The 26437-nt window shown below is 42.4% G+C and overlaps 1 protein-coding gene across 15 annotated transcripts in view; it reads right to left on the reverse strand.

Annotated features, from left to right (window-relative positions):
* The window catches only part of PPP2R2B (protein phosphatase 2 regulatory subunit Bbeta), a 493312-nt gene that overhangs the window by 31276 nt on the left and 435599 nt on the right, over positions 1 to 26437 (reverse strand). For all 15 annotated transcript variants that reach the window (XM_017872305.1, XM_017872296.1, XM_017872303.1 and 12 more), the window contains 2 exons: positions 26195 to 26372; positions 13485 to 13649 (listed from right to left, as the gene is read on the reverse strand). In XM_017872305.1, the coding sequence (XP_017727794.1) occupies positions 13485 to 13649; positions 26195 to 26372 (343 nt within the window). The remainder of the gene's footprint in view (positions 1 to 13484; positions 13650 to 26194; positions 26373 to 26437) is intronic.

The following is a 26437-nucleotide window of genomic DNA, read 5'->3' on the forward strand; positions in this document are numbered from 1 at the left end:
AAGGATCTAGAACTAGAAATACCATATGACCCAGCCATCCCATTACTGGGGATATACCCAAAGGATTATAAATCATGCTGCTATAAAGACACATGCACACGTATGTTTATTGCGGCACTATTCACAATAGCAAAGACTTGGAATCAACCCAGATGTCCATCAGTGACAGACTGGATTAAGAAAATGTGGCACATATACACCATGGAATACTACACAGCCATAAAAAAGGATGAATTCGTGTCCTTTGTAGGGACATGGATGCAGCTGGAAACCATCATTCTCAGCAAACTATCGCAAGAACAGAAAACCAAATACCGTATGTTCTCACTCATAGGTGGGAATTGAACAATGAGATCACTTGGACACAGGAAGGGGAGCATCACACACTGGGTCCTATTGTGGGGAGGGGGTAGGGGGGAGGGATAGCATTAGGAGATATACCTAATGTAAATGACGAGTTAATGGATGCAGCACACCAATATGGCACATGTATGTGTAACACATGTATGTTACACATATGTAACAAACCTGCACGTTGTGCACATGTACCCTAGAACTTAAAGTATAATAAAAAAAATTTTAACGTAAGTTAAATATAACAAGGTAGGTATTTTATTATTACATATGTATGTGTGTGTGTGTAATGTATTCTTAATGCTAGAAATGAGCAGTGAGTCAACTACTCTTTAGTGTTAGCTTTTACATCTGTGTAAAGAGAATTATCAGATGCAAATTTATCAGATCGAATGACTATGATTGTTTTACCTCTAAAAGCATTTCTTTAGCACTTTCACTGTACTAAACGGTGAGGGGGTTTGAGAAAAGAGTCTAGCCATGATAATGGTCCCATCTGTGAGAGAGACCAAAATAGAAAGAGGTAATTAAATGTATGGTTTTAAGTGCTCTGAGAGAGGGCATTTAATCCTATTTGGGTCCAGGAAGTCTTCCTGGAGGAATATGCCTTAACTGAAACTTGAAGAATGATGGCTCCCCAAGGATGGCAAAATCCTAATGCCCGGAACCTGGGAATATCTTAGTTTACATGGCAAAGTGGAATAAAGATTGTGGATAGAATTATGGTGCTAATCAGCTGACCTTATGGTGGGGAGAGTATCTTGGATTACCCAGGCGGGCCCCACTGTAATCACAAAGGTCCTTGAGAGAGACAGGAGAGACAGAGAGAGAGAGAGATGTGATATAAGAAGGATTCATCTGCCTGCTGCTGGCTTTGACAATGGAGGAAGGGGCCATTAGCCATGGAACATGGGGAACCTCTGAAAGCTGAAGAAAGTGAGGAAACATTACCCCCCAGAGCCTCTAGCAGGGAACACAACTTGATCAAAACCTTGATTTTAGACAGTGAGACCAATGTCAGACTTCTAACCTGCAGAACTGCATGATAAGTTAGAGTTGTTTTAAGCCACTACATTTGTGAGAATTTGTTACAACAGCCATAGGAAGCTAATACAAAGAGAAAGAGGTACACTTTGATTTCTCTGTGGAGGGAAAAAATGGCTGTTAGAAGATCTATTATACATAACAATTGTATAATAAAATTCCCACCTTGTTATGATACTTGTGTGAATGTTAAAAGATTAATTCCTTGGCACTACAAATGGAAAAATGGTCATAAAACATAGACTTAGATTTTAAAAGTTGTAACATATTTATAAATTGAAAAGTGGAAGATAATTTTGGTTTTATAGGCAAAATACAGGGAAGAGGAGGCCAGCACCCTCCCTAGACTCTAACAGGCCAATGTCTCTTTCTGGGGAAAATATTTCTGGGCATTTCCTTGACTGGGTTCTCCTGAACCTAGAATTCAGGATACTCCCAGGTGCCTGTGGCTGCTTTGCTAGTTATAGCTTGTTACAGGGCACGATGACAGGTAAGCTGGCCTAGGATGTCCCAAGGCCAGAGCCATCTATAACCCCAGTCTTTCCCATTCTGCATGTCTTAGGGGCTGCAGCCATGTATGTGAGGCAATTTTGGCCTTCACTGCTTTCTCATTCAAGACCCTAAGTGAGGGAGAGGGCAAGACTTGGGAAGGTGTTAACTACTAATGAATAACACTCACTTCCAAAATTAATAAGCCTTCTGGTTCTTAGCAAAATCCACTCAACTGTATTCTCCAGGATGACTAATTGACAGAACTGGTTAAATTAATCAAAAATGGAAATGAGGATGGAAGAAGGGGAAGGGATTCTATTTTACTTGATGGCTTGGGCACTGCCTGCTCTGTTAATTGCTGCTAAGCTTGAAGGGGATAGAGCAGCTTCAGACATGGGGGTGAGGTGGGGGTGGTGGTGGTATCAGTGGATTCTGCTCCATGCAGCAAGGCTTTTGGCTTTTCTCCAGAGTGGGGAGTGTGTGTCTGTGTGTGTTTGCAATCCTGTCATCAGGCAAAAGCATTTTAATAAAGGACCTTGTCTTTTTAACCTAACCAAGCTCCTCTGAAATAAATACTGTTAATTATACCCCAGATCAATACTGAACCCCTTTTGGAAGATGTGCCAAATCTCAGGGGCTTTAAGATTCATTGCAGTTGCTGTCTGAGCTGATGTCTTTGGACACATTCCATCAGAGACCTGGGGAATGAGCCACAGGTTTATTAGGGAGCTCTAGCAGCTTACTTACCAGGGCTTGGCAATGAAGTTTGTAGATGAGGGTGAAGAATGAGAGTGGATTTTATGTTCTGTATAATGGCAGAATTAATTCTGTGGTTGAAAATGGTCAGGCTGGGGAATCCAGCCAAATGGGGATTGTATAAAATGGACTCTTGTGAAAATTATCCTTCTGGATTTTAGAAAAACATCATGCTCTTTATCCTGTCAGATGCCCAGGAAAGGAATAAATCTTCTGGAAGCAGACCGACATGGTCCTGCACTGTGATCTGGGGCAAGTTTCCTCACCTCTCTGTGCCTCCTCTGTAAATTAGAGGTACTAATACCAATCTTCATGGGTTGTTGTGAGAATTAAATGAGATACAGAAATGTTCAAAAATAGCACCCTCCCCCTCTACTACATCCACCTTTGGAGGACAATGAAATTTCTGATTTGGATAGTTGGACTGGGCATCAAACTTTGCCCTCTTCTCATTGGAACTTGGGCTTTTTCTCCAATGACTACACTGTTCACAGAAATATCTGGTTTTTTTTTTTTTTTTTTTTTTTTTTTTTTTTTTTTTTTTTTTTTTTTTTTTTTGAGATGGAGTCTCGTTCTGTTGCCCAGGCTGGAGTGCAGTGGCACAATCTCAGCTCACTGCAACCTCCACCTCCTGGGCTCAAGTGATTCTCCTGCCTCAGCCTCCTGAGTAGCAGGGATGATGGGTGTGCGCTACCATGACCAGCTAATTTTTATATTTTTAGTAGAGACAGGGTTAAGGTATTAAAATACCTTACTGGCCAGGCTGGTCTCGAACTCCTGACTTAAAATGATCTGCCCCCCCTCAGCCTCCTAAAGTGCTGGGATTATAGGCATAAGCCACGGCGCCTAGCCTAACATATCAGATTTTAAGGTCTAAAGTGCTTATGCCATTTGCCCCTCAGCATGAAAAAGTCAGACTGCCCCTGGACAGGAAAGCTGCTTTGGGGTCATCTGAAGGAGAGGGTTTCTGTGGCCAATCCTTGGGCTGCAGACTTGCCAGTGCAGAAGGGCCTTGTTGCTAGAAGAGAGTGTCTACAGGCAGCGAACTTGCTGGTAGAGCCAGTGCAAGGGATTGGTGCTGCAGGGCAGCTCCATCGCTACTGCTGAGGGGAACCCTGGCTCCTCGGCTTGGCCCTCAAGACCTTTCCTGGCCAGATTCAGCTTCTGCAATTCCCCAGCACTAGATATTCCCTCTCAACAAGATGGAAGCTCGAGGGGCAGGTGAGGAAGAAGGAAGGTCTGCCCAAACCACAATGGAATTAAGATGCTACTGCAGAACCTACCCTGTGCCATCACACACAATTGATTGCATTCAGCAAATGTGTACTGGGAACCTACTATGTGTCAGGCAGTGTGCTAACTGCTTTTACTTTAATTAATGGACAAAGACTTCCATAAGCCCACATCCTACGATCACTTCCCCCCTCTCATCTTTCTTGCCCTCTCAGAAGCATTTGACATAGTTGATCCTAATGTATTTCTAAATCACTGCCTTCTCTCAGCTTACATGTGTTGGTTTTCTGCTCACTTCCCTGGCAGCTCACACTTGATCGTCCATAAAAAGCCACCTCTTTCTTTCCCCTACCCCATTGGTAAATGTCGGTGTGGCCTTTGCCTCATTCCTGGGCCCTCAGTTATTCTCTCTCCATACCTTCTGCCCTAATTGACATTATCCCATCCCATGGCTTAAAATAGCCATGACATGCTCATGATTCCTAAATTTATACCTCCAGCTCAGACCTCTCCCCAGACTTCCAGACTCATGTTATCTAATTGTCTGCCAGACTTCTCTAATTGGATGAATCACAGACATCTCCAATCTGGACACATCCAAAAGAGAATGCTTGGTCTTTCCATGCCAAAACTGTTCCTTCCCCAGTCTCCTCATTTCAGTATATGGTACCATACAGTTGCTCAAGCACCAAACCTATGAGTTATCTTAGATTTTCCCTTTTCCATCACCTCTTCACTGCCAATCTCTCAGCAAGTCCTCTTGGCCTCACCTCCTAAGGGGATCCTGAATCTGCCCTCTTACCACCACTTCACTGTGCCCACCCTGGTCAGAGCCATTATCATGTCTCCTCCAGACTGTGGCAACAACCTCTATATGGTCTCTCTGCTTTCCAGGCCTGGCACCTCTTGTCTGAGAACTCTTTTAAGGTCATAAACAGTATTCACTTCCTTCTTAGCACCATCTCATGGCTTCCCATCTCACTTACAGTGAAATCCAAGTGCTCTGCTCTGGCCCATAAAGCTCTCCATGATCTGGCCCCAGCCTACCTCTCTGGCCTCACTTTCCTTTTCCCCTCCCTCTCTTCCTCCTTCCCTCCCCTTTTCTTTTCTTTTCCTTCCTTTCTTTCTTTCCTTTCTTTTCTCTCTCTTTCCTCTGTCTCTCTCTCCTCTGTCTCTCTCTCCTCTCTGTCTCTCTCTGTTGCCCAGGCTGGAGTTCAGTGGCACAATCTTGGCTCACTGCAACCTATGCCTCCCAGGTTCAAGCGATTCTCCTACCTCAGCTTCCTGAGTAGCTGGGATTACAGGTGTGCGCCACCACACCCAGATAATTTTTATATTTTCAGTAGAGATGGGGTTTCACTATGTTGGCCAGGCTGGCTTGGAACTCCTGGCCTCAAGCAATCCACCTGCCTCAGCCTCCCAAAGTGCTGGGATCACAGGCATGAGCCACCATGCCTGGCCGTGGCCTCACTTTCTGCACTGTCCCTAGCCTACTTGTATTCATCCACTGATCTTTTTTTCTATTCTTTGAAGACACAAGGTTGCTCCTCTGTTAGGGCCTTCACACTTAGATGTTGGCTTTCTCTTTGGATCCCTCTGATAACAGGTCTCAATTCAAAGGCTTTGCCACATACCACTACTTCCTGACCCTGCTAATTTTCTTACAGCTTTTTTTTTTTTTTTCATCATGTCTGAAATGACCTTGTTTATTTGTACATTTATATGTTCTCTCTCATCCTGCCCCACAAGAAGGTATGCTCCCTAAAGGCAGAAACCAGCAAGTGTTTAACCAATCTTAGTTGAATAAGTGGTTTTTGGTGTTTTCTTGAAGAGCTACAAGTGCTCTGGCTGAAACCTTAGCTTCACCACTTGCTCCTTAGTGGCCATAAGTGTATCTTTCCCCCTTTAAGCTAGTTGCCTCATCTATAAGATGTGAATAATGGCAGTATGTACCTCATAGGGTTGTTATGAAGATTAAATGAGCTCATGCATGCATACTTGGCTTACTTCCTGGACACAGTAAAATGTGATGGAAGTTAGCTGTGAGTCAGGCTGTTGACATTACTAGTTTTGTGATTGCTGCTGCTCTTCCTGCTCCCACTCTTCAAAGACACATGTGGTAGGGAAGCAAGATAATACCTTCACTCCAACCATAACATGATGCTTATACTATGCGCCAGGCATCATTCTAAGGCTCCATGGGTGTTATTTAATCCTCACAAGCACCCTATAAGGTAAGTACTTCCACTACCCATATTTTATAGGTGAGTAAGTGGAAGCACAGAGGTTAGGTAACCTGTTCAAGATCGTCAGTTAGGCCATGGATACAAGCTGATAGTGGCTGCTCAACTATGTTGATTTTCCTCCTCTGTTTTGACCCAGTCCCTGAATTAACTCACTACTGTCAGCTTGGTTTGACAGAGGGAAGAAACAAAACAAAAATATCCTGGGCTGTGCTTACAGGGAACATCATGCTAGGCTCCTCACTGCCTTGTCTCATCCCAGTACCTATGACAGGGGCTGCTGGGATGTGCAGGGAGTTTTGATGTTTTCTGCTGTCTCCACCCTGGAGGTAAGGTGCCCAGTGGGGCTCTTCGGTCATTCATCAACTTTCTTCAAGTTACAGAAGTAAAACAACAACCTTGGAGGGAATCTAGAAAATAAGAAAAATGCCCACATTTCATGGCCCCTGACCTCATCCCTTTCATACAGCCTCTGCTTGTCTTTGCCCACATATACTCATCCTGACCTTGCTGCATTCATGGCGAGATTGTCATTTCGCATGCAGCTTTAACATTCATAAGCATTTCTCCACTTGCTACACCTTTGTGTCCCCAGGTCTTTGGCAAGTCAAGTCTCTGAGACCTTTCAAGGTATCCCTTTTTCTATTCCCAGTCCCACTTGAGGATTTCACCTGCTTTTATTCTGCTAAACTGCACCCTACTTATTGGGGAACCTCTCCCTTAAAGACTGGTTTTTCAATAGGAATCAGGTACCTCAATGCCTCTAAAATCAATTAAACTCCTCTTTGTTCAGAAAGAAGGTGTCTAGCACCATATGAAAGCCTCCAGGCATCACTGTCCTAACACACATGGACAACCCTGCCTGGTGAAATTGTTGAGACCCAATGCACAGGTTTCTATCATCCTGGACCTTTGGTCCTTTATCTAGTTTCTCTCCTACCTTTAATAAAAGTCATGCCCATTGTATGCTTCAAATGTGTCAGGGACTGTGCAAGAGCCCTGTGTCCATGACCTCTTTGCACTCTTACCTCCTGGAGGAAGGTGTCAACATCAGCACCTGCCCAGGCATCTGGCGGCAATGAGGCCCGGAAACAATGTCTGGAACTGCTGGCTCCAGGGCTTGTGTTCTTGATGACTTTTATGTCTTTCCTTCTATTACGGGCTGAGTTGTGTCCCCCCGCCGCCACCCCATTCATATATTGAAGTCCTAACTCCCAGTACTGCAAAATATAACTGTATTTGGAGATAGAGTCTTTCAACAGGTACTTAAAATAAGGTCATCAGAGTGGGCCTTGATCTAATAGAACTGGCGTCCTCATAAGAAGAGGAATTTTGGACACAGACACAGATGGAAGGTGATGTAAAGACACGGAGAAGACAGCCATCTTCAAGCCCAGGAGAGCAGTGTGGAATTTATCCTTCCTTCACAGCCCTCAGAAGAAACCAACCCTGCCAACACTTCATCTTGGGCTTCCAGCCTCCACAACTTTGAAAAGATAGTTGAATTGTTTAAGCAGTGCAGTCCACGGTACTTTGTTGCAGCAGCCCTGGTAAACTAATGTGCCTTTTTTCACTTGTCTTTTCCTATCTGCCTGCCTTTCCACCACAGATGTTCTATGAAGTCCCACCAGGTGCTATATAAATATTGTACAAATTCAGTAATTACTGAGATAAAGTCCCTGTCTTCATAAAGATTGTATTCCAGTCAGCAAGACAGAGGCTAAGTAAAGTAAACAACTATAATGGAGGCTATGAAAGAATAAAGAAATAAAATAGAGTGATGAGATCGAGAGATGGTAGGTACAGATGGGGTGGACAGAGAAGTTAACTCTTAGGTAGTGACATTTTCTGAGAAACTTAAAAAGTCAGTACAGGCCAGACAGGTAGGGTGTGTGGTGGGAGAGCATTCCAGGCAGAAGAGCACGTGCAAAGGCCCAGAGGTGGGAAAGGACTGGATGTATGGAGGTGCAGGAAGCAAGCCAGTGTGGCCAGGCTACAGGGAGCTGAGCCTGGAGAGGTTCGCAGAGACCAGATTTATGGGGAACATTGGAAAGGAGTTCAGGCTTAATTCCTTTCATTCCCCAGGTTGGTGTCCATTACACCTGGCCAGTTTCTTCACCCAGATCCCGATACTCATGCATGGAAAGGGAAAAGCATAATCCACTCTAGCTAAGTGCTGCCACCATCAGCACCCTATTGTTTCAGGCATCTAAACTGCAAACACAACCCTTGTCACTACCGCCAGAAGTGGTAGAAAAAAATAGGCGAGGGAGAAAAAGAATCATCCCTTCCAACCCCTGCTGAGTATGCAGAGTGAGGGACATATGGAAATTAATAAATGCAGCTCTGATAACACGGTTCTCCTCAGCAGTTTGATTAAATGCTGATGGTTATTAAATACCCTCCTTCTCAGCGCTCATCTCCGAAAGCCAGTGTTGCTTTTCATTTTGAACTCTGATGAACTGTCTCAATTCTGATCGCACACCTCAGCTGAACTGCGGTCGACTGCAGGCTGCCGTTTGAGGAGGATGGAAAAAATCAATATGAAATGTCAGGCTAGGGGTCAGATTGAACTTGTTCTCCCAGCTGGCAGGAGCTGGGGCCCGTAGCCACAGCAGCTGAACAAAGGGAGATGTGCGCTGAAGAAGGTTGGTACTTTGGAGCAGTCGGGAAAATGAATTTCATTTGCGTCTTAATTAGATTAGTAGGCTGGCAGCTTGCAATTCAGAACTCTGTTGGTGTTGGAATAGGGAGTGGGAGGACAGGGCTGGGCAGAGGCCTGAAGGCCAGTAGCTGGCTCCTCCACCTCCTTCAGGACGGTCACCAGGGCTTTGCTTATCTGGGGCTGTGTGGGGCTGAGGCTGGAGGGAGAAGCAGTTCTGGGGCTCCCTGGGTGTGTGGCTTGACCGGCTTCGTGCTTCTGTATGACTGTATGATTCTTTCCTGGGCTCTCCCTATCCAATTCTCCACCCTTAAGTCTCAGCTCAGCAGCCACTGCCTTGTAGAGTCCTCATCACCCCTACTTGTACCAGCACACGCCTCTCTCTTATACATGTATTGCCGTTGTGATACTGTATTTGTTTCTATTCTCTAACTAATACATCTTCTCTCCTTAGACAGTGTGGTTAATGTTATGTATCAGCTTGACTGGGCCATGAGGTGCCCAGATATTTGGCTAGAAATTCTGGGTGTTTCTGTAAAGGTGTTTTTGGAATAGTTTAACATTTACATTAATAAACTGAGTAAAGGAGATTGTACTGCCTACTGTCGATGGGCCTCATTTCATCAGCTGAAGGCCTGAAGAGAATAAAAACGCTGACCCTCCTGCAAGGGACAGAGAACTCCTCTGCCTGACTGCCTTCAAGCTGGAACATTGTTTTTTTCTCCCCTTGCTTCTGGACTTGAACTGAAACACTGATTTTTCCTGGGTCTTCAGCCTGAGAACTTTATTTATTTTTTTTGAGATACAGTCTTGCTCTGTCGCTGAGGCTGGGGTGCAGTGGGGCAATCTCAGCTCACTGCAACCTATGCCTCCCAGGTTCAAGTGATGCATCTGCCTCAGCCTCCCGAGTAACTGGGATTACAGGTGTGTGCCACCACACCTGGTTAATATTTGTATTTTTAGTAGAGACGGGGTTTCACCACATTGCCCAGGCTGCTCTCAAACTCCCGACCTCAGGTGATCCACCCGCCTCAGCCTCCCAAAGTGCTGGGATTACCGGTGTAAGCCACCGCGCCCGGTCTCTGATGGCTTTTAGACTAGAACACCACCATCAGCTCTCGTGGGTCTTCAGCTTCATGGCTGCAGAGCTTGGGACTTGTCAGCCTTCATGACCATGTGATCTAATTCCTTATGATAAATCTTTTTACTTACACACACACACCCTACTGGTTCTATTTGTCTGGAGAACCCTAATACAGACAGTGAGCTCTAAGAGGGAGGAAACCAGGTCTGTTTTTGCTCACCCTTGTGTCTCCAGAGTCTGATGCAGTACCTGACATAAAGTATGTGATTAACAAATATTGATTAAATAAATGAATAATGAGACCTCCTATATCTGGCAAGAGGGTTGGGGTTTCGAACATCTTACGTCTGCAGGCCTGGAACCGGGAGAATCCAGGGTGAATAATTGTGATAACTGCTGCCATCATTTATTGACTCCTTTGTGCCTGGCAGAGGGCTAGGATCTCACACACATGAAACTTAGTTCTTGTGAACAACCTGCCCTATGACGCTGTCCTTAATATTTATACTTTCAAATGAGGAATCTGGGGCTCAAAAGAATTAAATAACTTGCTTGAGGTCATGCAGGTACTGAGTGTCAGAGCCGAGTTCTGATTCCAAAGCATCTGCTCTAAATCACTCAAGTTTTTTTTTTTTTTTTTTTTTTTCAAGTTCAGAGGTTCATGTGCAGGTTTATTACATAGGTAAATGTGTGTCATGGGTTTTTTTTTGTGTGCAGTTTATTTCATCATCCAGGTATTAAGCCTAGTATCGCTTACTTATTTACCATTCTAGTTTTGAAAGCTTCTAAGGCCTTGCCCTTTTTCTATCTTGTGTTCAGGGTTCATCAAGCTTCCCAGTCAGTTGATTCCCCAATATCCAGAACGCACATGGATCTGTCTGACTCCAAAGCCGAGGCTAGTGTCAGTCACACTGGGCTATGGGGATGCCAGGGCTTCCTGTGCCATCCCTGGCCTCCTCCCTGGGTTGGTGGCCCAGAAAGCCCAGTTCTGCCTTCACTCACCAGAGAGGCTCTGCCTCCTTAGACAGCTCATGTCACCTCACCCACAGCATGTCCCACACTGAATCCCAACCTTTCACTCTCTGGGAGGGAGTTAGAGACTTTCCATCCATCCCCATTCCCACTTGTTATTTATGTCTACCCTTAGGCACACATTTATTAAATATTTCCTGACCCCTGCTTATGTGTCAGGGGGTCATACAATGTGACTAAATCAGATTCAGATCTAATCCTCAAGGAGTTTACTATCTAGAGAGGAATGACACTGAATAATTCATATCACATCCACGTATGATGAATGCCAACCTTTAATGTCACTAACGTCATTTATGACACCCATAGTTATTTTAAAAGAAAATGTTCATTTTCCTCCTTCTCTTTCTTTGGATTTATATAGCCACCATTCTTTATCTAGGTTCCAAACTATCCTCGCATTGAGACTAAAGCAAAACCTTCTAACTTTCATACCTTTCTTCACATGACCACTGTGTTAATCTTCCATAGAACACAATTATTATTAAATCTGCTGTCTAGCTAAATGATCTCAAATTACTTCCCACATACTAGAAACTGTGCTTCTCCAACTGAGGTACCCGTATATATCCTTGCGGGTTAGGAAGAGGGGAGGATATGGGGTATACTAGAAAGTACAGGAAGCCATATGATAAATGTACATCTTTTAGAAACATCAACTTTGAAATTTGAGAGTGGGGGGTAGAAATGTAATTATTAAATTAAAGTGAAAATAGATATTATATGGGGGTGAAATGTAAAACTCACATGAAATTTTAGAAAGAAAAGTAAGGCTTCAAAGAAAATCTGTTGTTGTCAGCACCTCCCCCAGGGTCGCCGGTCTCTGCCAGGCATGTGCTGTTTTACCTTTGCTGGTAGGTTGGGCCAGCCCAGAGCACACGGGGGGAACAGGATTCCTCTCTGTGTCCTCCTTCCATGGCAGCAGGGCTCATGGCTTGGCCCCACCACAACTGTGTTTGGTAGAGCAGCTTAAGAAGGACTGGATACTATGGGAACCAGACTCTGGGTATAAAATAAGTACTCACTGAATGCATGAATACACGACAGCATAAACTTTGGAATCTGATCTTCAAGGATCAACCTGATATAAACCATCATCCCTATTTAACCTCATTAACCCCAGATTTCCCTTTCCCCCAAGCCTGACACTTTTTATTTAACACTCTTCAAAAGTTCCATTACTTTAGTAACTTCAGAATTTTGCCCATTCTGTGCTTGCTGCCAACAATACTCTTCTTTCTGTTTCCCACCTAATCAAATCCTACTTGTACTTCAACACTTATCTACTCAGCCTCTGCTTTCCCTGTTAGGTCTGTTTCGAACGTCTAAACCCCCTCTGAATGGCCTAACCCATAATTATCTCCACCATTCACTTGAGTATTTAAACTGAACTGCCTTATACATTGTTCCTGAAATGCTTCTTGGGTGCATCTTGCCTCATTAGCCAAATTTTAAATTCCTTGAGCATGGGAAATAAGTCTTACCTTTCCACTGTACCACTCAGAGTTCTTTATTGTAACAAATACATTGTAGATACAAGAATATCATGCTGTATCTGTGACTGAATGAATTGTAGTTTAGATCAGCGGTTCTCAACCAGGAGTAATGTTTTCACCAAGAGGGTATTTCACAATGTCTGGAGACATTTTTGGTTATCATAACTGGGCTTGTGTTATTGGCATCTAGTGGGTAAGGCCACAGATGCTGCTAAACATCCTACAATGTACAGGACAGCCCCTTCCCCCAAACAAGAAACTAGGTAGCACAAGATTCAATGGTGTACTGTTAAGAAGTGCTTATCTATATTATAGTGGCTTCCTAAACTGTCTCCTTGTTCCTTTATTCTCTCAGCCAGAATTTAACCTTTATCCTTCTGCCTTCTGTCTGAACAATTTCCCTAACAACTAATTCTGATCATATTTCTTCTCTGGTTGCTATTATGGCCGTTCACTGACTCTGATGAAAAAAATTCGGGTTTAAAAAACCATGGTCGTTATGATGTGGCTCTGGCATCCTATAGTCACAATCTCTCCAAGAAGCCACCAGTTCCTTCCCCCAGCTGCTGTTCTAGATGCCTTTTATGTTCTCAGCCTCCCACGCAGTTCAGCAAGTCCTGTTAACTTTATTGCCAAGATCTGTGCAGTACTGTGCAGGTTACATAGATTAAAAAAAAAAAAAAAAGATGTGTCCAGAACCCATCTACCCTCTCAATTTCCACTCACCTCTTTGTCCAGGTCACCCTTCAATGGTCTCCTAACTGTTCTCCCTGCTATTCCTCAAAGTCATTCTCCCCATGGCAGCAAGCATGATTTCCTTAACACATAATTTGGATCACATCACACTGTTATTTAAACCCTTTTCTGATGAAGGTCATGTCTTATTTATTTTCATCTCTGGATGTTTTGGAATCGAACGTGAATGTTCATCTTTACTGAAATATAAAATACGGAGCTGGCTCCCACTTGTAGTTTCTTTACTCCTAGTGTGTCTGGTGTAGAAAGGGAGATCATAAGCTTCCAGGCCCTCCCCCTGCATGTTGGAGCCAGTGGCCATGTCCCCCCACCTCCCTTCAGCTGCTACTCACATTTGGTGTGCCTGTCACACAGGGCAGATGCCCGCATGTCACACAGCCGGATTGTCCCTTTGCTGCTGCTGTACACGAAGGTGTTGCAATGATGGGGGTGGAACTCGGCTGCTGTGATCACCTCCGTGAGCTCCTCCATGTTGGCTGGCTTAATGTCCACGATATCTGGCACAGACGAGTCAAGGAAGAAACCAGGAGAAGGAGGCAGGAACTTGGGGAAGGGAAGAATTAGCAATGGCACCATCTTACATTAGTGTAATATGTCAAGATTTGCTATGCACATGGTGGATCCTCATCATAAACTTGTCCCAGGCAGATGAGCCTCAGGAACTTTAACAGCTCAGGGTTACCCAGTAGTCAGAGGCAGCATTAGAACTTGGTCTCTTGACTCATTTGTGTTTTATCCTCCAAAAACATGTAAAAGACATCCACTCATGACTAAAGTTAACTGCTTGTGCAATCAAGCTAAAATGTACCAAGTTGCAAAGATTTTGCTTCTCATTTTATAATAATGATTAAGGTACTAGTCCTATTATAACCAAATAATTCATTTTGTCTGATTCCTTAACTGGATTCTTGGGCTGGTAAGTGGTATCTATAATAATAGAGTGCACACTCTCTTTCATGAAATCCCTAAGCCCTTCTTTATAATATGTTGATGATAATAATTATAGCTGCCACCAATAATTTAGCACTAGCTATAGGCCATTCACTGTGCAAAGCATATCATGTACTTTATCTCATTTAATCCTTACAAGAACTCTATATAATCAGCATTTTCCTTATCGTCATTTTTTCAGGGGTGGAAACGGATGCTCTAAGTGCATAAAGTAACTTGCCCCAAGTCACATGGCTAAATGACAACACTAGGATTTCATCCCAGGTGCAAAGTCTGTGCTCTTTCATAATTATGCAAAATTTCTCTCATGTATGATATATAAGACTTCTAGTCTCTGTAAGTTGTGATCTGCTTTTCAGTTTGTAAGGGAGTTTTTAAGTATCAGAAAGAAGCCATCTAGTCGGAAATTTTTAGGGTCCCATGGAAAATATCCTTACTTTTATCATCTGGGTTTTTTCTTCTCAGTATTTCCCTTTCTGATCAAGAATTATACCTCTGTTTTTTAAAGACCATATCCTTGTATATTGGAATGAAACATTTACTCTTTTATTTATGAAGGTGACTCAGGGAAAACAAACCCCTTCTGTAGGATGTCTGGCATGAGTGAAGGAGTAGGTTTGTACAGATCTCTTCACACCTCCACTCAGAGCTTGGGGGATCAGGACACAGACGGGCCAAGGCACTGTCTGAGGACCCAGCAACATCCTGCAAAGAATGAACCTTGTGATGTGGATGCTGTTACACAGGGAAGCTGACCAACAGGACTCCCACTTTTCCTAGATTTTTCCCACTTGTGAGCCACCTTTGTGATTTTTGCCCTATCTGTGCATCATCAGGTAGTATATTTTACTTGACATTTTTCTTTCAGATCAACTTCAAATTGATTCACTGTTTTCTTTACTTAGCTTTATCTAAACAGTAACCCAATATTCATAAAATAATGGGTTTAATAAGGTAGCTACACTTTAATATGCATAAAAATCAATATATTAACATATTATATATTGCATTTACGTGTATATATATATTATATATATTTTATATAATATACAAAATAGTTGCAAATGAGTGTACCAGGAGTTTATGCACCACATTTTGGACAACAATGTATTGAATCAACAAGCAATAACTTGATATAACTGCCCCATTAGACTGAGATGGATGAAAGTCTTGCATGTTTTTCATTAACCTAGTAGCATAGTCCTCTCCTTGGAGTTTAGATGTGGTACAAGAAAATGCACTGATATTTTTAGTACCGCTAGCACTAACAAAGTAATCATCTATGATCAAACATCACCTATGCTCCTACTACAACATTTCAACATGCAATTTGTTGCAACAATGGCTTTGTATTTGGTTGTGCCTCTTTCCCGTTTATTATCTCTTATAAACCCTGTTGGGTTCTTTCTAAAATTGGCTTGAGACTGAGCTAACATGTTACTACAATTTCTCCCACCAAACCCAGATGCAAATATTACTTGGGTCTCCGGGGCATGTGGGTCTCCTGGCTTCACGAAATACTACCTTTCAACTCAACTTCTGCCAGAGTTATAAATATGATTGCAGTTAGCACCACATGCTTTGGAGCAAGAGCCTGTGCCCCTCAGGAGGAGGCTCTAGGCTGCAGCTCTGGTGCTCTCTCAGCCACTGACCCATGCCCTGGGCTTTATGGCCATGACATGGCGTTGGGTAAACAGAGGTTAGTGTTCAGCTGCTGTTAGATTTCCTCATCCTCCAGAGTGAGCCTTGATACCCCACGGTGCCAGTGAACATGTTTCTCTTTTCTCAAAATAGGGAAAGAAAATCTGGTGTCAGCTTTCTCAACCTCTACCAGTATAGCTCTAAAAACAAGCTGAACTGGAAGGGATCTTCGCTGTGTGGGAGGGGGAGGTGCTAGAGCTAGTTATTTTTTCCCACCTAAAAATAAAGCCCCAAAGTCAGAATGTGCAAAAACAAAGTGCCTAAACATGTCTATGAAACCAGGAACATCCTCCGCCATCAAGGACACCAGTGGGGCTGTGCCCACGATATCTGCCTAGAGCTGCCATCTCTGGATCTTTCCTTCTCTCACTGGACCTTCCAAGCCTACCCACCTCCCAGCCCTCATCCCCAAGCCTTTGGCTTCCTACCCCCGGCAGGTCTCAGTCTTCCTTTTTGAGTAGAGGGCTTGTTTAGTTTGACTCAAAGGGGTTCCAGGAAGAAACCACGATTATCCCTCTTTTTAATCACTCTGAATTTAAGAGAAAGATATGGCCAGTAGCTAATGCGGATCAGGGGCCAGGTCTGCCCTGTGCTAACACTTTCCATGTGTTGTCCCCCTTGCCCCTCGTCTCAGCCTTATGAGGGCAGAACTATTAACAGCTCCATTTTACAGCCGAGGGAACTCAGATACATTACTTGAGGTTATGTGACACAGTGGGCAGAGCTGGGATTTGAACCCAAGCTTGTCTGACTCCGGAACCTGGGTTCTTTCTCACCATGCCCCTCTGCCTCCTTTGAGGAATGGCCTCACAAAGCTGGCCAAAATGTGACAATTTTGGTTCTCTTGAAAAGACCCCCAGCTAATCTGAGAGGGCAGCCCCATCTCTTCTGGTTTTAGGCTTGTACTCTCTTAATTTACCTACCACTTTGGTGATTGAATTTTCCAGAACCAGAATTTTTACGTGCTCTAAGATTTTGGTTTTTTTGAAGCAGAATTTGGGACAAAATCTTGACAAGGGATTGTTTGGATTTTTACGTGTTGGAGGATTTGGTGAGTTCTAGAAACATTTGAGAGAAGTCTAGTTGCTAAAAGTTAAATGACTTATGGGGATGATGGGAGAGGATATTCGACAACTGTATCCTCTAGAAATCCGGGCATTTTCCCCTGCACGGCTCTAAAGGGCAATCCATGTTTTCAGCATATGTAATTTTGCCCTTCATGTTGGGAGGGAAGGAGAAAGAAGATGAGCAACGCGTGGCTCCACGTATAATCTTGAAAATGGAATGATGCATTTTGACAGTCAATTTTCTTTTTTTTTAATCCTTTAGAGCTCTCTATCCAAATTATGTCCCTGTTGTCCCAAATAACTAGATGGCAAAAGCAAAACAGAGCATTGAATTCATGGCTAATATACAACCCCGACAGCCAACAGATTGCTATTAAATTAACCCTGGGGCTTGACAGATCTGTTCTTCTTGACCTGACCGCTTACGGCATTTCTTATTAATGCTGAGCCCAGGCAAATTACATCTGCTAACAAAAGGGGTTAATCTGGCTCTCTGCTGGGACTCTGGAGGCAGCTCTGAGGACAGGAGGGGGCATAGCCAGCTTGGCAGCTGAGCTCCATGCTTGGAAGGCAGAAGAGGGGAAGGTGAGGGCACCGCTGTGCCAGGCAGTGGCCTGAGGCATCATTTAAAATAATAATTGAAGACACCAGGAGGTCACTCCTTAAGGGATCCACTTCAAACAAATGAGAAGCCAGAGCCATAAATGGTTCATCAGCGGTAGGATGAGGGAATGGAGAGGGTCATGGCAGGATGGTAAGAGGTAGCATGGGGGCCATTCAAATATCATTTCCTAATCCCAAGTTTAGAAAAGCTTTTATGAAAACAAAAGTCCAGTGTGATATTAGAAAATATTGACAACTTAAATAAATATACAGAATAAGGAAGTGATTAGATGAATTTTATATATCTCCTTACGTTGTTTTTGCAGTGAAATTTCCAAGTCTGTAAAAACCATAGTGCACAAAATACTAATGATAGTATGATGATGTCATTTAAAACTTATACTCTGAAAATGATGAGCTAAATGGGAAGACAACAAAACATTAGTGATAGTTCTCTCAGGGTGGGTTTACGAATGGTTTTTCTTTTGATTTCAATGATCAGTACTATTTCCACATTTTCTTTTAATGAAGTTCTATTTCAGGCAGGAAAAAATCTTAGGGCCAGGCATGGTGGCTCACTCCTGTAATCCTAACAAGTTGGGAGGCCAAGCGGGGTGGATCATTTGAGCCCGGGAATTTCAGACCAGCCTGGGCAACGTGGTGAAACCCTATCTCTACCAAACATACCAAAAATTAGCCAGGTGTGGTGGCATGCACCTGTAGTCCCAGCTACTGGGGAGGCTGAGGCAGGAGGATTGATTGAGCCTGGGAGGTTGAAGCTGCAGTGAGTGGTAATCGTGCCACTGCACTCCAGCCTGGGTAACAGAGCGAGACCCTATATTGAAAAATAAAACAAAAACTTAGGATACGTTCCATACTTAACATGTGTATTATCTTGGGTAAGGAAACTTAGGTACAAAGTATATACAGTCTGACCACGACCCACATAAATTACACACACACACACACACACACACACACACACACACACACAGAGGGAGAAAGAGAGAGAGAGAGAGAGAGACAGAGAGAGAGAGAGAGAGAGAGAGAGACAGAAAGAGAGAGAAGGGTCCATTTTCACTCATTTATTTCTTCATTTATTCTACAAGTGTTTCCAATCTACACCCTGACAGTACTCTTCTGGGTGCAGGAGATACAGTAGCGACCAAAGCAGACCCCAAACCCCCCTGATCCATGGAGCCTATATTCTAGTAGGGAACAGTCAGTAAACAAGGTAAATGAGTATAATACACAGTATATTAGGCAGTGATAACTACTAAGCAGTAAAAACAGGAAAGGGAGAGGGAAATTATGTCTCTATATGTCCTAGATTGAATAGAAGGAAGGTTCTTGGCGTTGTATGTTCCCACTTATAAGTGGAAGCTAAGCTATGAGGATGCAAAGGCATAAGAATGACACAATGGACTTTGGGGACTCAGGGGGAAAGGGTGGGAAGGAGGTGAGGGATAAAAGATGACAAATTGGGTTCAGTGTATAGCGCTTAGGAGATGGGTGCACCAAAATGTCATAAATCACCATTAAAGACCTTACTCATGTAACCAAATATCAGCTGTTCCCCAAAGTCTGTGGAAATAAGATTGTTTTAAAAAGAAAAATGCATATGGTATGATCCCAACTATATACAAAATAAAATAGTCTGTGAATATGCCTGATATATAAATGAATAGAAAACTGTGAGAGTCCATATCCTAACCTAGGCGAGCTTCCATAAGGACAACATAGCAAATATTTTCAGCCTTTTGGGCCTTTGTCACAACTATTCAACTTTGCAGTTGCAGCAGGAAAGCAGCCACAGATAATATGTAACTGAAAGAGTGTGACTGTGTTCCAGTAAAACTTTACTTACAAAAACACTTTGGGATAGATTTGGTCTGGGAGCATAGTTTGCCAACCCCTGTTTTAACCTTTTAGCAGAGTAGGAGGTGAATTGTTTATTGCTAAAGTAATTTACCAAAAAAAACTTGTATTAATGTATGATTTGTATTAAAAATAATATCAATAAAAGGAATGTCCTAATGCAAAAAACAGTGGATTAGGAACCTGAACTTCTTTCCTTAGGAAAGTTGAAAAAAAAAAGAAGAAAGATTCTTGGGTAAATCAGGAGTTTTAAATTGTTTTTGGCTCTTTAAATTTCTTTTATTTTCCCTGAACCCACATTGTTGAATTAGCTAGCATTAAGTTAAAACTGTGATGCAAATCCAATGTATAGACAGCAAAATTGGTAGTGAGATTATTGGTCATTTCATTTTCCCCAAATCTCTATAATGAATACATATTATTAAACAAAGAAAGCAAAAGCATTAAAATTAGCAGTTTTCCTGGCTTAAAATCATTTTTGAGAGAGTTGGGAGACCAGGAACCTCATCTCGATGGGTAAAGTTCGAGATAATATTGTGAAAAATATTGTGATTGTAACAAAATGGGGCCCAGAGATTGGGATTCAGTTTTGATTCTATTCCCATTTTGCTAAGAGAATTTGGGAAAGTCATTTTCTCTCTCTGGGTTCCTATTTCTTTGCCTATAAATGGGTATAACCCTATCAGCCTCTAAGAATTTTGTTTATCAAACAAGATAATGGAAAAGATAATTTATTAAGTGGTTTTACACTGGTGTGAATATTCCTCCTTCTGAAGGAAACACATATTTCTCCAAGGATAGGGTTTATACGCATTGCCTTTATGAGGTGACTTTCATATGCCTCTGTCCCACTCTTGCTGATTTTGCTAATACTGACATGCATATTTCCCCAATTCCTGTCTAAGCCAATTGAGGATAAGAGAGCCAAGTAGGACGCTTTTCTGCAGGGCTGAGTATTATAAACATTGGCCAAGTTGAAGAGTGGAATCTATGTTTACCAGGGTAAAGTACCCACATTCAAAAGCAGCTGAGGCTTTTCATATCCCACTTAAAGTCTGCCGATACAGAGGGTAGAAAATAGTAATATCTTTGTGTGAACACAGCATATTTGTTTGATGAGTTTGATTTCCTTTTAGGGACATGAGTTGCTTTGAGGTCTTTTTTTCTTTCCATGGTCTAAATTTAATCTTTGGATATTAAGCAATGATTATGAAGCATAAAGATCTTATTAGCTGAAAGGACATGTTGCTTGATGATGAGACACTGGAAATCTCCAAAGAGGACTCCAAGGGATATTCCTCTCTTAAGAGCTTCAAAAAAAAGCCAATGTGTAAATATTCATGGAGTGTTTGCCAATTCCTAGGCTCAATATGAGGAGACTGACAAAGAGACACATGGTGTCATATTAAATATGTATTGGGCAGGGTGAAAGCCACTGAAGAAACAAGAGGGGAGAAACTTGTACTAGACCCCACAGCTCCCCTGGAAGCCTGCCTGGCAGAATCCCACTGAATTAAAAGGAAGCTGCTGTCAACGTTAGTAATGAGTGCTAGAACCCGGAAGCCAAGAGTTGAGGCCTGTGGTCTCTTAATTAGGGAATTGACTCTAATAGAGCCTCAGCTTGGTTGACAAATAAAATGAAGCTGCTGTACAGGGTTGTTAGGACCAAGGTCAAAGTTGAAATATCCCTAGAGTCCAGTTGGCTTCTCCCAGATAATTCCTCTGTCTCATGTTCAGAGACTGGACTTCTGAAAGGTGAAGCTTCTGCTACCGTCCCCAGCCTTGCTTACGCCATGCTCCACTTCACTCTCTGGGCTTCAAAAATAGTGGCCTTCTTAGAGTTCCTCCAACACGTCTTACTCTCTCCTGCCACAGGACCTCTGTACACACTGAACACCTCTCTCCACACCTCTTTGCCAAGTTAGCTCATACTCTTCCTCTTTCAGATCTTAATCAATTCTTCAGCAAAGCCTTCCCTGGTCTATAGCAGGATTTAAAAAAATGCATTCATAGAACCATATTCCCTATCTTCACAGAAATTATCTGTTTGTAATTATATACTCAGTATATTTGATGAACATTACTCTGAAAGTGGCAAATTTGTTTTTTCTCATTTTCGTGCCTGGCACAAACTAGGTGCTCAATTTATCGTTGTTGAGGGCTAGTCTTTATTTTTACTCGTTATGGGTCTATTTAATAGATCCCATGTTGGACAAGGTAAGAACTCAGGTCAATTCATTCTTAGTCCTGAGAAAAGAGTTCAAAGGATTCTAGGTATACCATAGTTTTCATAAAGAAGCAACATATTTTAATATAAATTTTCATTTATTGCTATTGTCTCTTGTCCTAGAAAACTACTAATCTATTAATGACTTATTATGGTCCTGATGTAGTTAGCCTATTAAGACCAAAGTTTGACTGTTTATGTGAGAACCTGTTACACAAGACAAGGACAGACTGGCTACGGATGGAAGGGACAGAATTCATGACCAGGTATCATGAGGTTTAGCAATGCCTTGCTCTGATCTGGTGCTAAACACAAGGCCCTAGACCTCAGAGTTCTTGTAAACATCTAGTAAGTAGAGGGCGACATCTTGCAAAGGACACCCAACTGCAGAGCCAAAGGAAGAGTCTAGAATTGAAAAGATGATTCAGATAATAAATTTAGCAGAATAAAAGCTACCATTCTAATGTTCAACTTTTCTCGTTTCCTTGTTTCTCTCCGTAATTATCATGATTGTGGTAGTCCTGTTTACTGAGCATTGGCTTAGCAAGGTACTGCCCTAAATGTGTGCGTGTATGTGTGTGTGTGTGTGTGTGTGTGTGTGTGCATTTCATTCTCATAATCCTCTTTGATAGAGCTGCTTTCTACAGATGACAAAATAGAGGAATGGAGGCTTGGATAAATTAAGAAACATGTTAGGCCGGGCGCAGTGGCTCAAGCCTGTAATCCCAGCACTTTGGGAGGCCGAGACGGGCGGATCACGAGGTCAGGAGATTGAGACCATCCTGGCTAACATGGTGAAACCCCGTCTCTACCAAAAAATACAAAAATCTAGCCCAGCAAGGTGGCGGGCGCCTGTAGTCCCAGCTACTCCGGAGCCTGAGGCAGGAGAATGGCGGGAACCCGGGAGGCGGAGCTTGCAGTGAGCTGACATCCTGCCACTGCACTCCACCCCCGGCGGCAGAGCAAGACTCCGTCTCAAAAAAAAAAAAAAAAAAAAAGAAACATGTTAAAGCTTATACAGCCAGAAAGTGGTAGGGCTGGGTGAGAACTCTGTCACTTACTGGATTCTAAAGACTGAGTTCTCAACCATAATGCCAAAGTCACACCAAACGCCAGTCACAGGAAGTCATGACTTTTTTCTAACCATATCTCCAGATCACTTGTCTCACTATTTACTCAATACTTTACATATACTTACTTTGTAATCTAAATAGATATTGAATATCTGTGAAATTGTAGGATATGATGGTTGTGTTTTTTTTTTTTTTGACATTCATTAAATAAATACATCAATATAAAAAACAAAAAAGTCTATGTATTGCTTAGAAGCACGTTGCTTACCACTCCCAGTAGTAGCCACACTATGCTCTGGGAATCCCACATTATTCTATCCTGAACCATGTTTCTTCTGTCTCCTTTGTGAATAAGGGGCATTGTGGAAATGAGACCTGCCTGGTGGCTGGTATTTTTCTGAAGCTGTTTTGAAAGATGGCCACTTCCTACCCTAGAGGTGGCTATACTTCAGTGATGAGAGGCTCAGTGTTTAGGGCGGTCTGGTTAAAAAGAACTATATAGATATCACTTATCATCGTTCTCATGATGACAATGATTATTTTACATATGGCTGCTTTAAGGGTGAATGGCACGGTCTCATTTGTATGCCAGCATCTGGCAGTCTGTCACACATCTGCAGAATATAACCTAAACTGCACTATTAATATTTTCCCTTTGCATTCTCCCCAAGGCATCTGTCTCCCAAAATGCCTAAAGAAGCTCCCCTCCCCCTTGAAGGCCTAGAGGCAAAATTCAGAAAACATGTCACCTAGACTGGGGAAGCAGAAGCTCAGAGTGACAGCCAGCTGAGCCTGAGCAGATTTCTGGCTCTTGGAATAGATAGAGCGAAAGGGAACCACCACCCACACTCATTCTATTAGCAGCTGCACTGCCAGGCAAAATCTGTAGGCAGGCCCAGACAGCATGTGGAGTCTGTTCCGTGATCAACAAAAGATGCCAGGCGTGATCCTGATGGTCAGTTCTCATTGCCTCCAAATATATCTCATAATTGCCACTACCTGATTAAAGCTGCCTTCCCTGAAAGCCCTTGGAGACTGTTGAGTGCTCTCTGTGGTGGAGACTAGCTAGCTGTGTACCAAAACCGGGTCTTTTTTTTCCTGGGCACACAGCCAGACTACATTTTCCAGGCTGCCTTGCAGTAAGAGGTGGCCACGCGGCTGAATTCTAGCCAATGGAATGTATGCTTTTTTAGGGCCTGGCTTAGAGGAATCTCCCACTTGTGATCTTCCATGACCTTCCCTTTTACAGTCCTGATATAAACATGGTAACATTGGGGAGCTGCAGATGAAAGAGGCCCGAGTTTCTAAATTACTGATTGGAGGAGGCTGCCTGCTGATGGGGATCATCAATATTAGACTTTACAGGAAAATAATCTTTTATTTGTTTGAGCCATTATGGGGTCTATTCTATATACAAACTTTCAGAGCTTTACTATAACTCTTAAAATTAAATTTCCAGGTTAGATTTTATGATCAACTGTCTACTGGATAGCTCTACTTTGATAACCTACTATTATTTCAAACTTGACAGGTCCAATAATTTTCTATGTGTCAGAGTGTTCCATATACTGGAATACAGCAATAGTTCATACAAAACCCTTGCTCTTGTAGAATTTACATCCTAATATGAGGAAACCAAAAATACATAAATAAAAAAATTTCAAATCATGGTAGGTACCATGATGATAACAGGGATAGAGAGTTATCGGTAGATACTAAGAGTTAATGTGAAAAAGTACCTTTGGGGCCTGAATAGCGACATGTAGCTAGCCATGTGAATGCTAGAGGCAAAATTTTCTAGAAAGATGAAACAGCAAATGCAAAGAATGGAAGAAGAAGGTTTACTCAGGAACAGAAAAGTGATTAGTTGGCTGAAACAAAGTGAATTAGGGAAGAGTGATATGACTGGATATCAAAGATGGAGACAGGTTCCAGATCATGCAGAATCTTATAGGCCAAGTTAAATAACTTGGATTTTATTCTGAGTTCAGTGGGAAGCTACTGGAATGTTTTTTTTTATTTTTATTTATTTATTTTTTTTATCAGGAAAGGAATGATATTTGAATTACATGTTGAAGGGTCCATACTGTATAAAAGAGCAAGAGCGAATGGAGACCAGATGAGATTACTGCAGTCACAGAAGTGAGAGACAACAGTGGCTTATGCTAGTGTAGGTAGGTAGGAGTGGAGATAGGGATATATGAGTTGATTTGACATGTATTTTAGAGGCAGGGCTCATGGATAGATGGAGTTAGAGTAGGGGAGGCTGGTAAGTGGAAGAGAAAACTCCATATTGATACCTAGGTCAGTTGTTCAGTTGCCTGAGTTGTTCAGTGCCATTCCTCATAAATCTCATGCCTCAAGTTTGTGAGGAATGGAGCATATGATAGGTATTCAATAAATGATCAATTTTTACTATGAAATAGAGGGTCAACATAGTGGGGGTGAAAATACTGGCCCAGCTATTCAGCATTTTTTTTTGACTTTTCTATATATTTTTTATTTTATTTATTTATTTTGAGATGGAATCTGGCTCTGTCACCCAGACTGGAGTGCAGTGGTACAATCTCGGCTTACTGCAACCTCTGCCTCCTGAGTTCAAGCGATTCTCCTGCCTCAGCCTCCCACGTAACTGGGACTACAGGTGCATGCCACCACGCCTGGCTAATTTCTTTTTTGTATTTTTAGTAAAGTTGGGGTTTTGCCATGTTGGTCAGGCTGGTCTTAAACTCCTGACCTCAAGCAATCCACCTACCTAGGCCTCCCAAAGTGCTGGGATTACAGGCGTGAGCCACTGCTCCCAGCCGACTTTTCTATATTTTAATTAAACAGGAGATAATGATACTTACATTACAGGGTTGTTTTATCAAATATGTCCTTGGGGGTAGAAGTTATTAACATAAAGAGGCATGATGGGGCTTGAGAATTGTTAGTAAAGTTCTGTTTCTGGATGTCCATGCTGGTTATAGATGAGTTCAAGCTGTGAAATTTCATCAAACTGTACAATTATAATATGTGTACTTTTCTATATGCATAATATACTTCAATGAGGTAAAAAATGTGATACTATGCTTAAAGTTCCCAGTGCAAGTGCTTGGAACTTGATAAATATCAGCCACTATTATTTTCACTCTTATGATACAATGGAAACCAGTATGTCTGTGGTCCATGCAGTCCATACAGATTTGTGAATCCTTTAACAGAGAAAGGAACAGAGAAAGAATCTGAACTCTAGGGTCTTATCCTATTGTTGATAAAATCACCTCTAATTTTAATTCATGGCATATAAATGCCTCCCTACGAAGGAATTAATTCAGAGTCCCAATCCAGAGCTAGCCCTGGCTCGCCACTAGTAATAAGAGTATTTTCCTAATTTTATTGTTATAATTAAAGAGTCTCATAGGTGCCAGTACATTTTAAAAGGGGCAAGTTCTCCACAAATGCTAGGTGTTGCATTTCTATTCCATATTTTCCCCAAGCCCACTCGTACCTGAATACTCTTGATTCAGGCCAGTTGATTCTTGGTCACAAAGAAAGGATACTAAAACTTTGATTGGTTATTTCAAAGTTCCATAGGTTAATCCTCAGGTCATCAGCGGACATGTAGGTTTCATAGTCGCTGTTGACGGATATGGAGTTGATGTGATATGTGTGTGCATTGGCAAATACTCTTCGTGGGGTGGCTTCTACCATCAGGTCCATGGGTCTCAGGACAGGCACCTGGGATGCAAGAGAAACAAATCACTTCAGAACCAATGATCTTCCATAGGAAAAGAGTGTGTATG

The sequence above is a fragment of the Rhinopithecus bieti genome, unplaced genomic scaffold (assembly GCF_001698545.2).
Source record: "Rhinopithecus bieti isolate Rb0 unplaced genomic scaffold, ASM169854v2 scaffold_757, whole genome shotgun sequence".
NCBI lineage: Eukaryota > Metazoa > Chordata > Mammalia > Primates > Cercopithecidae > Rhinopithecus > Rhinopithecus bieti.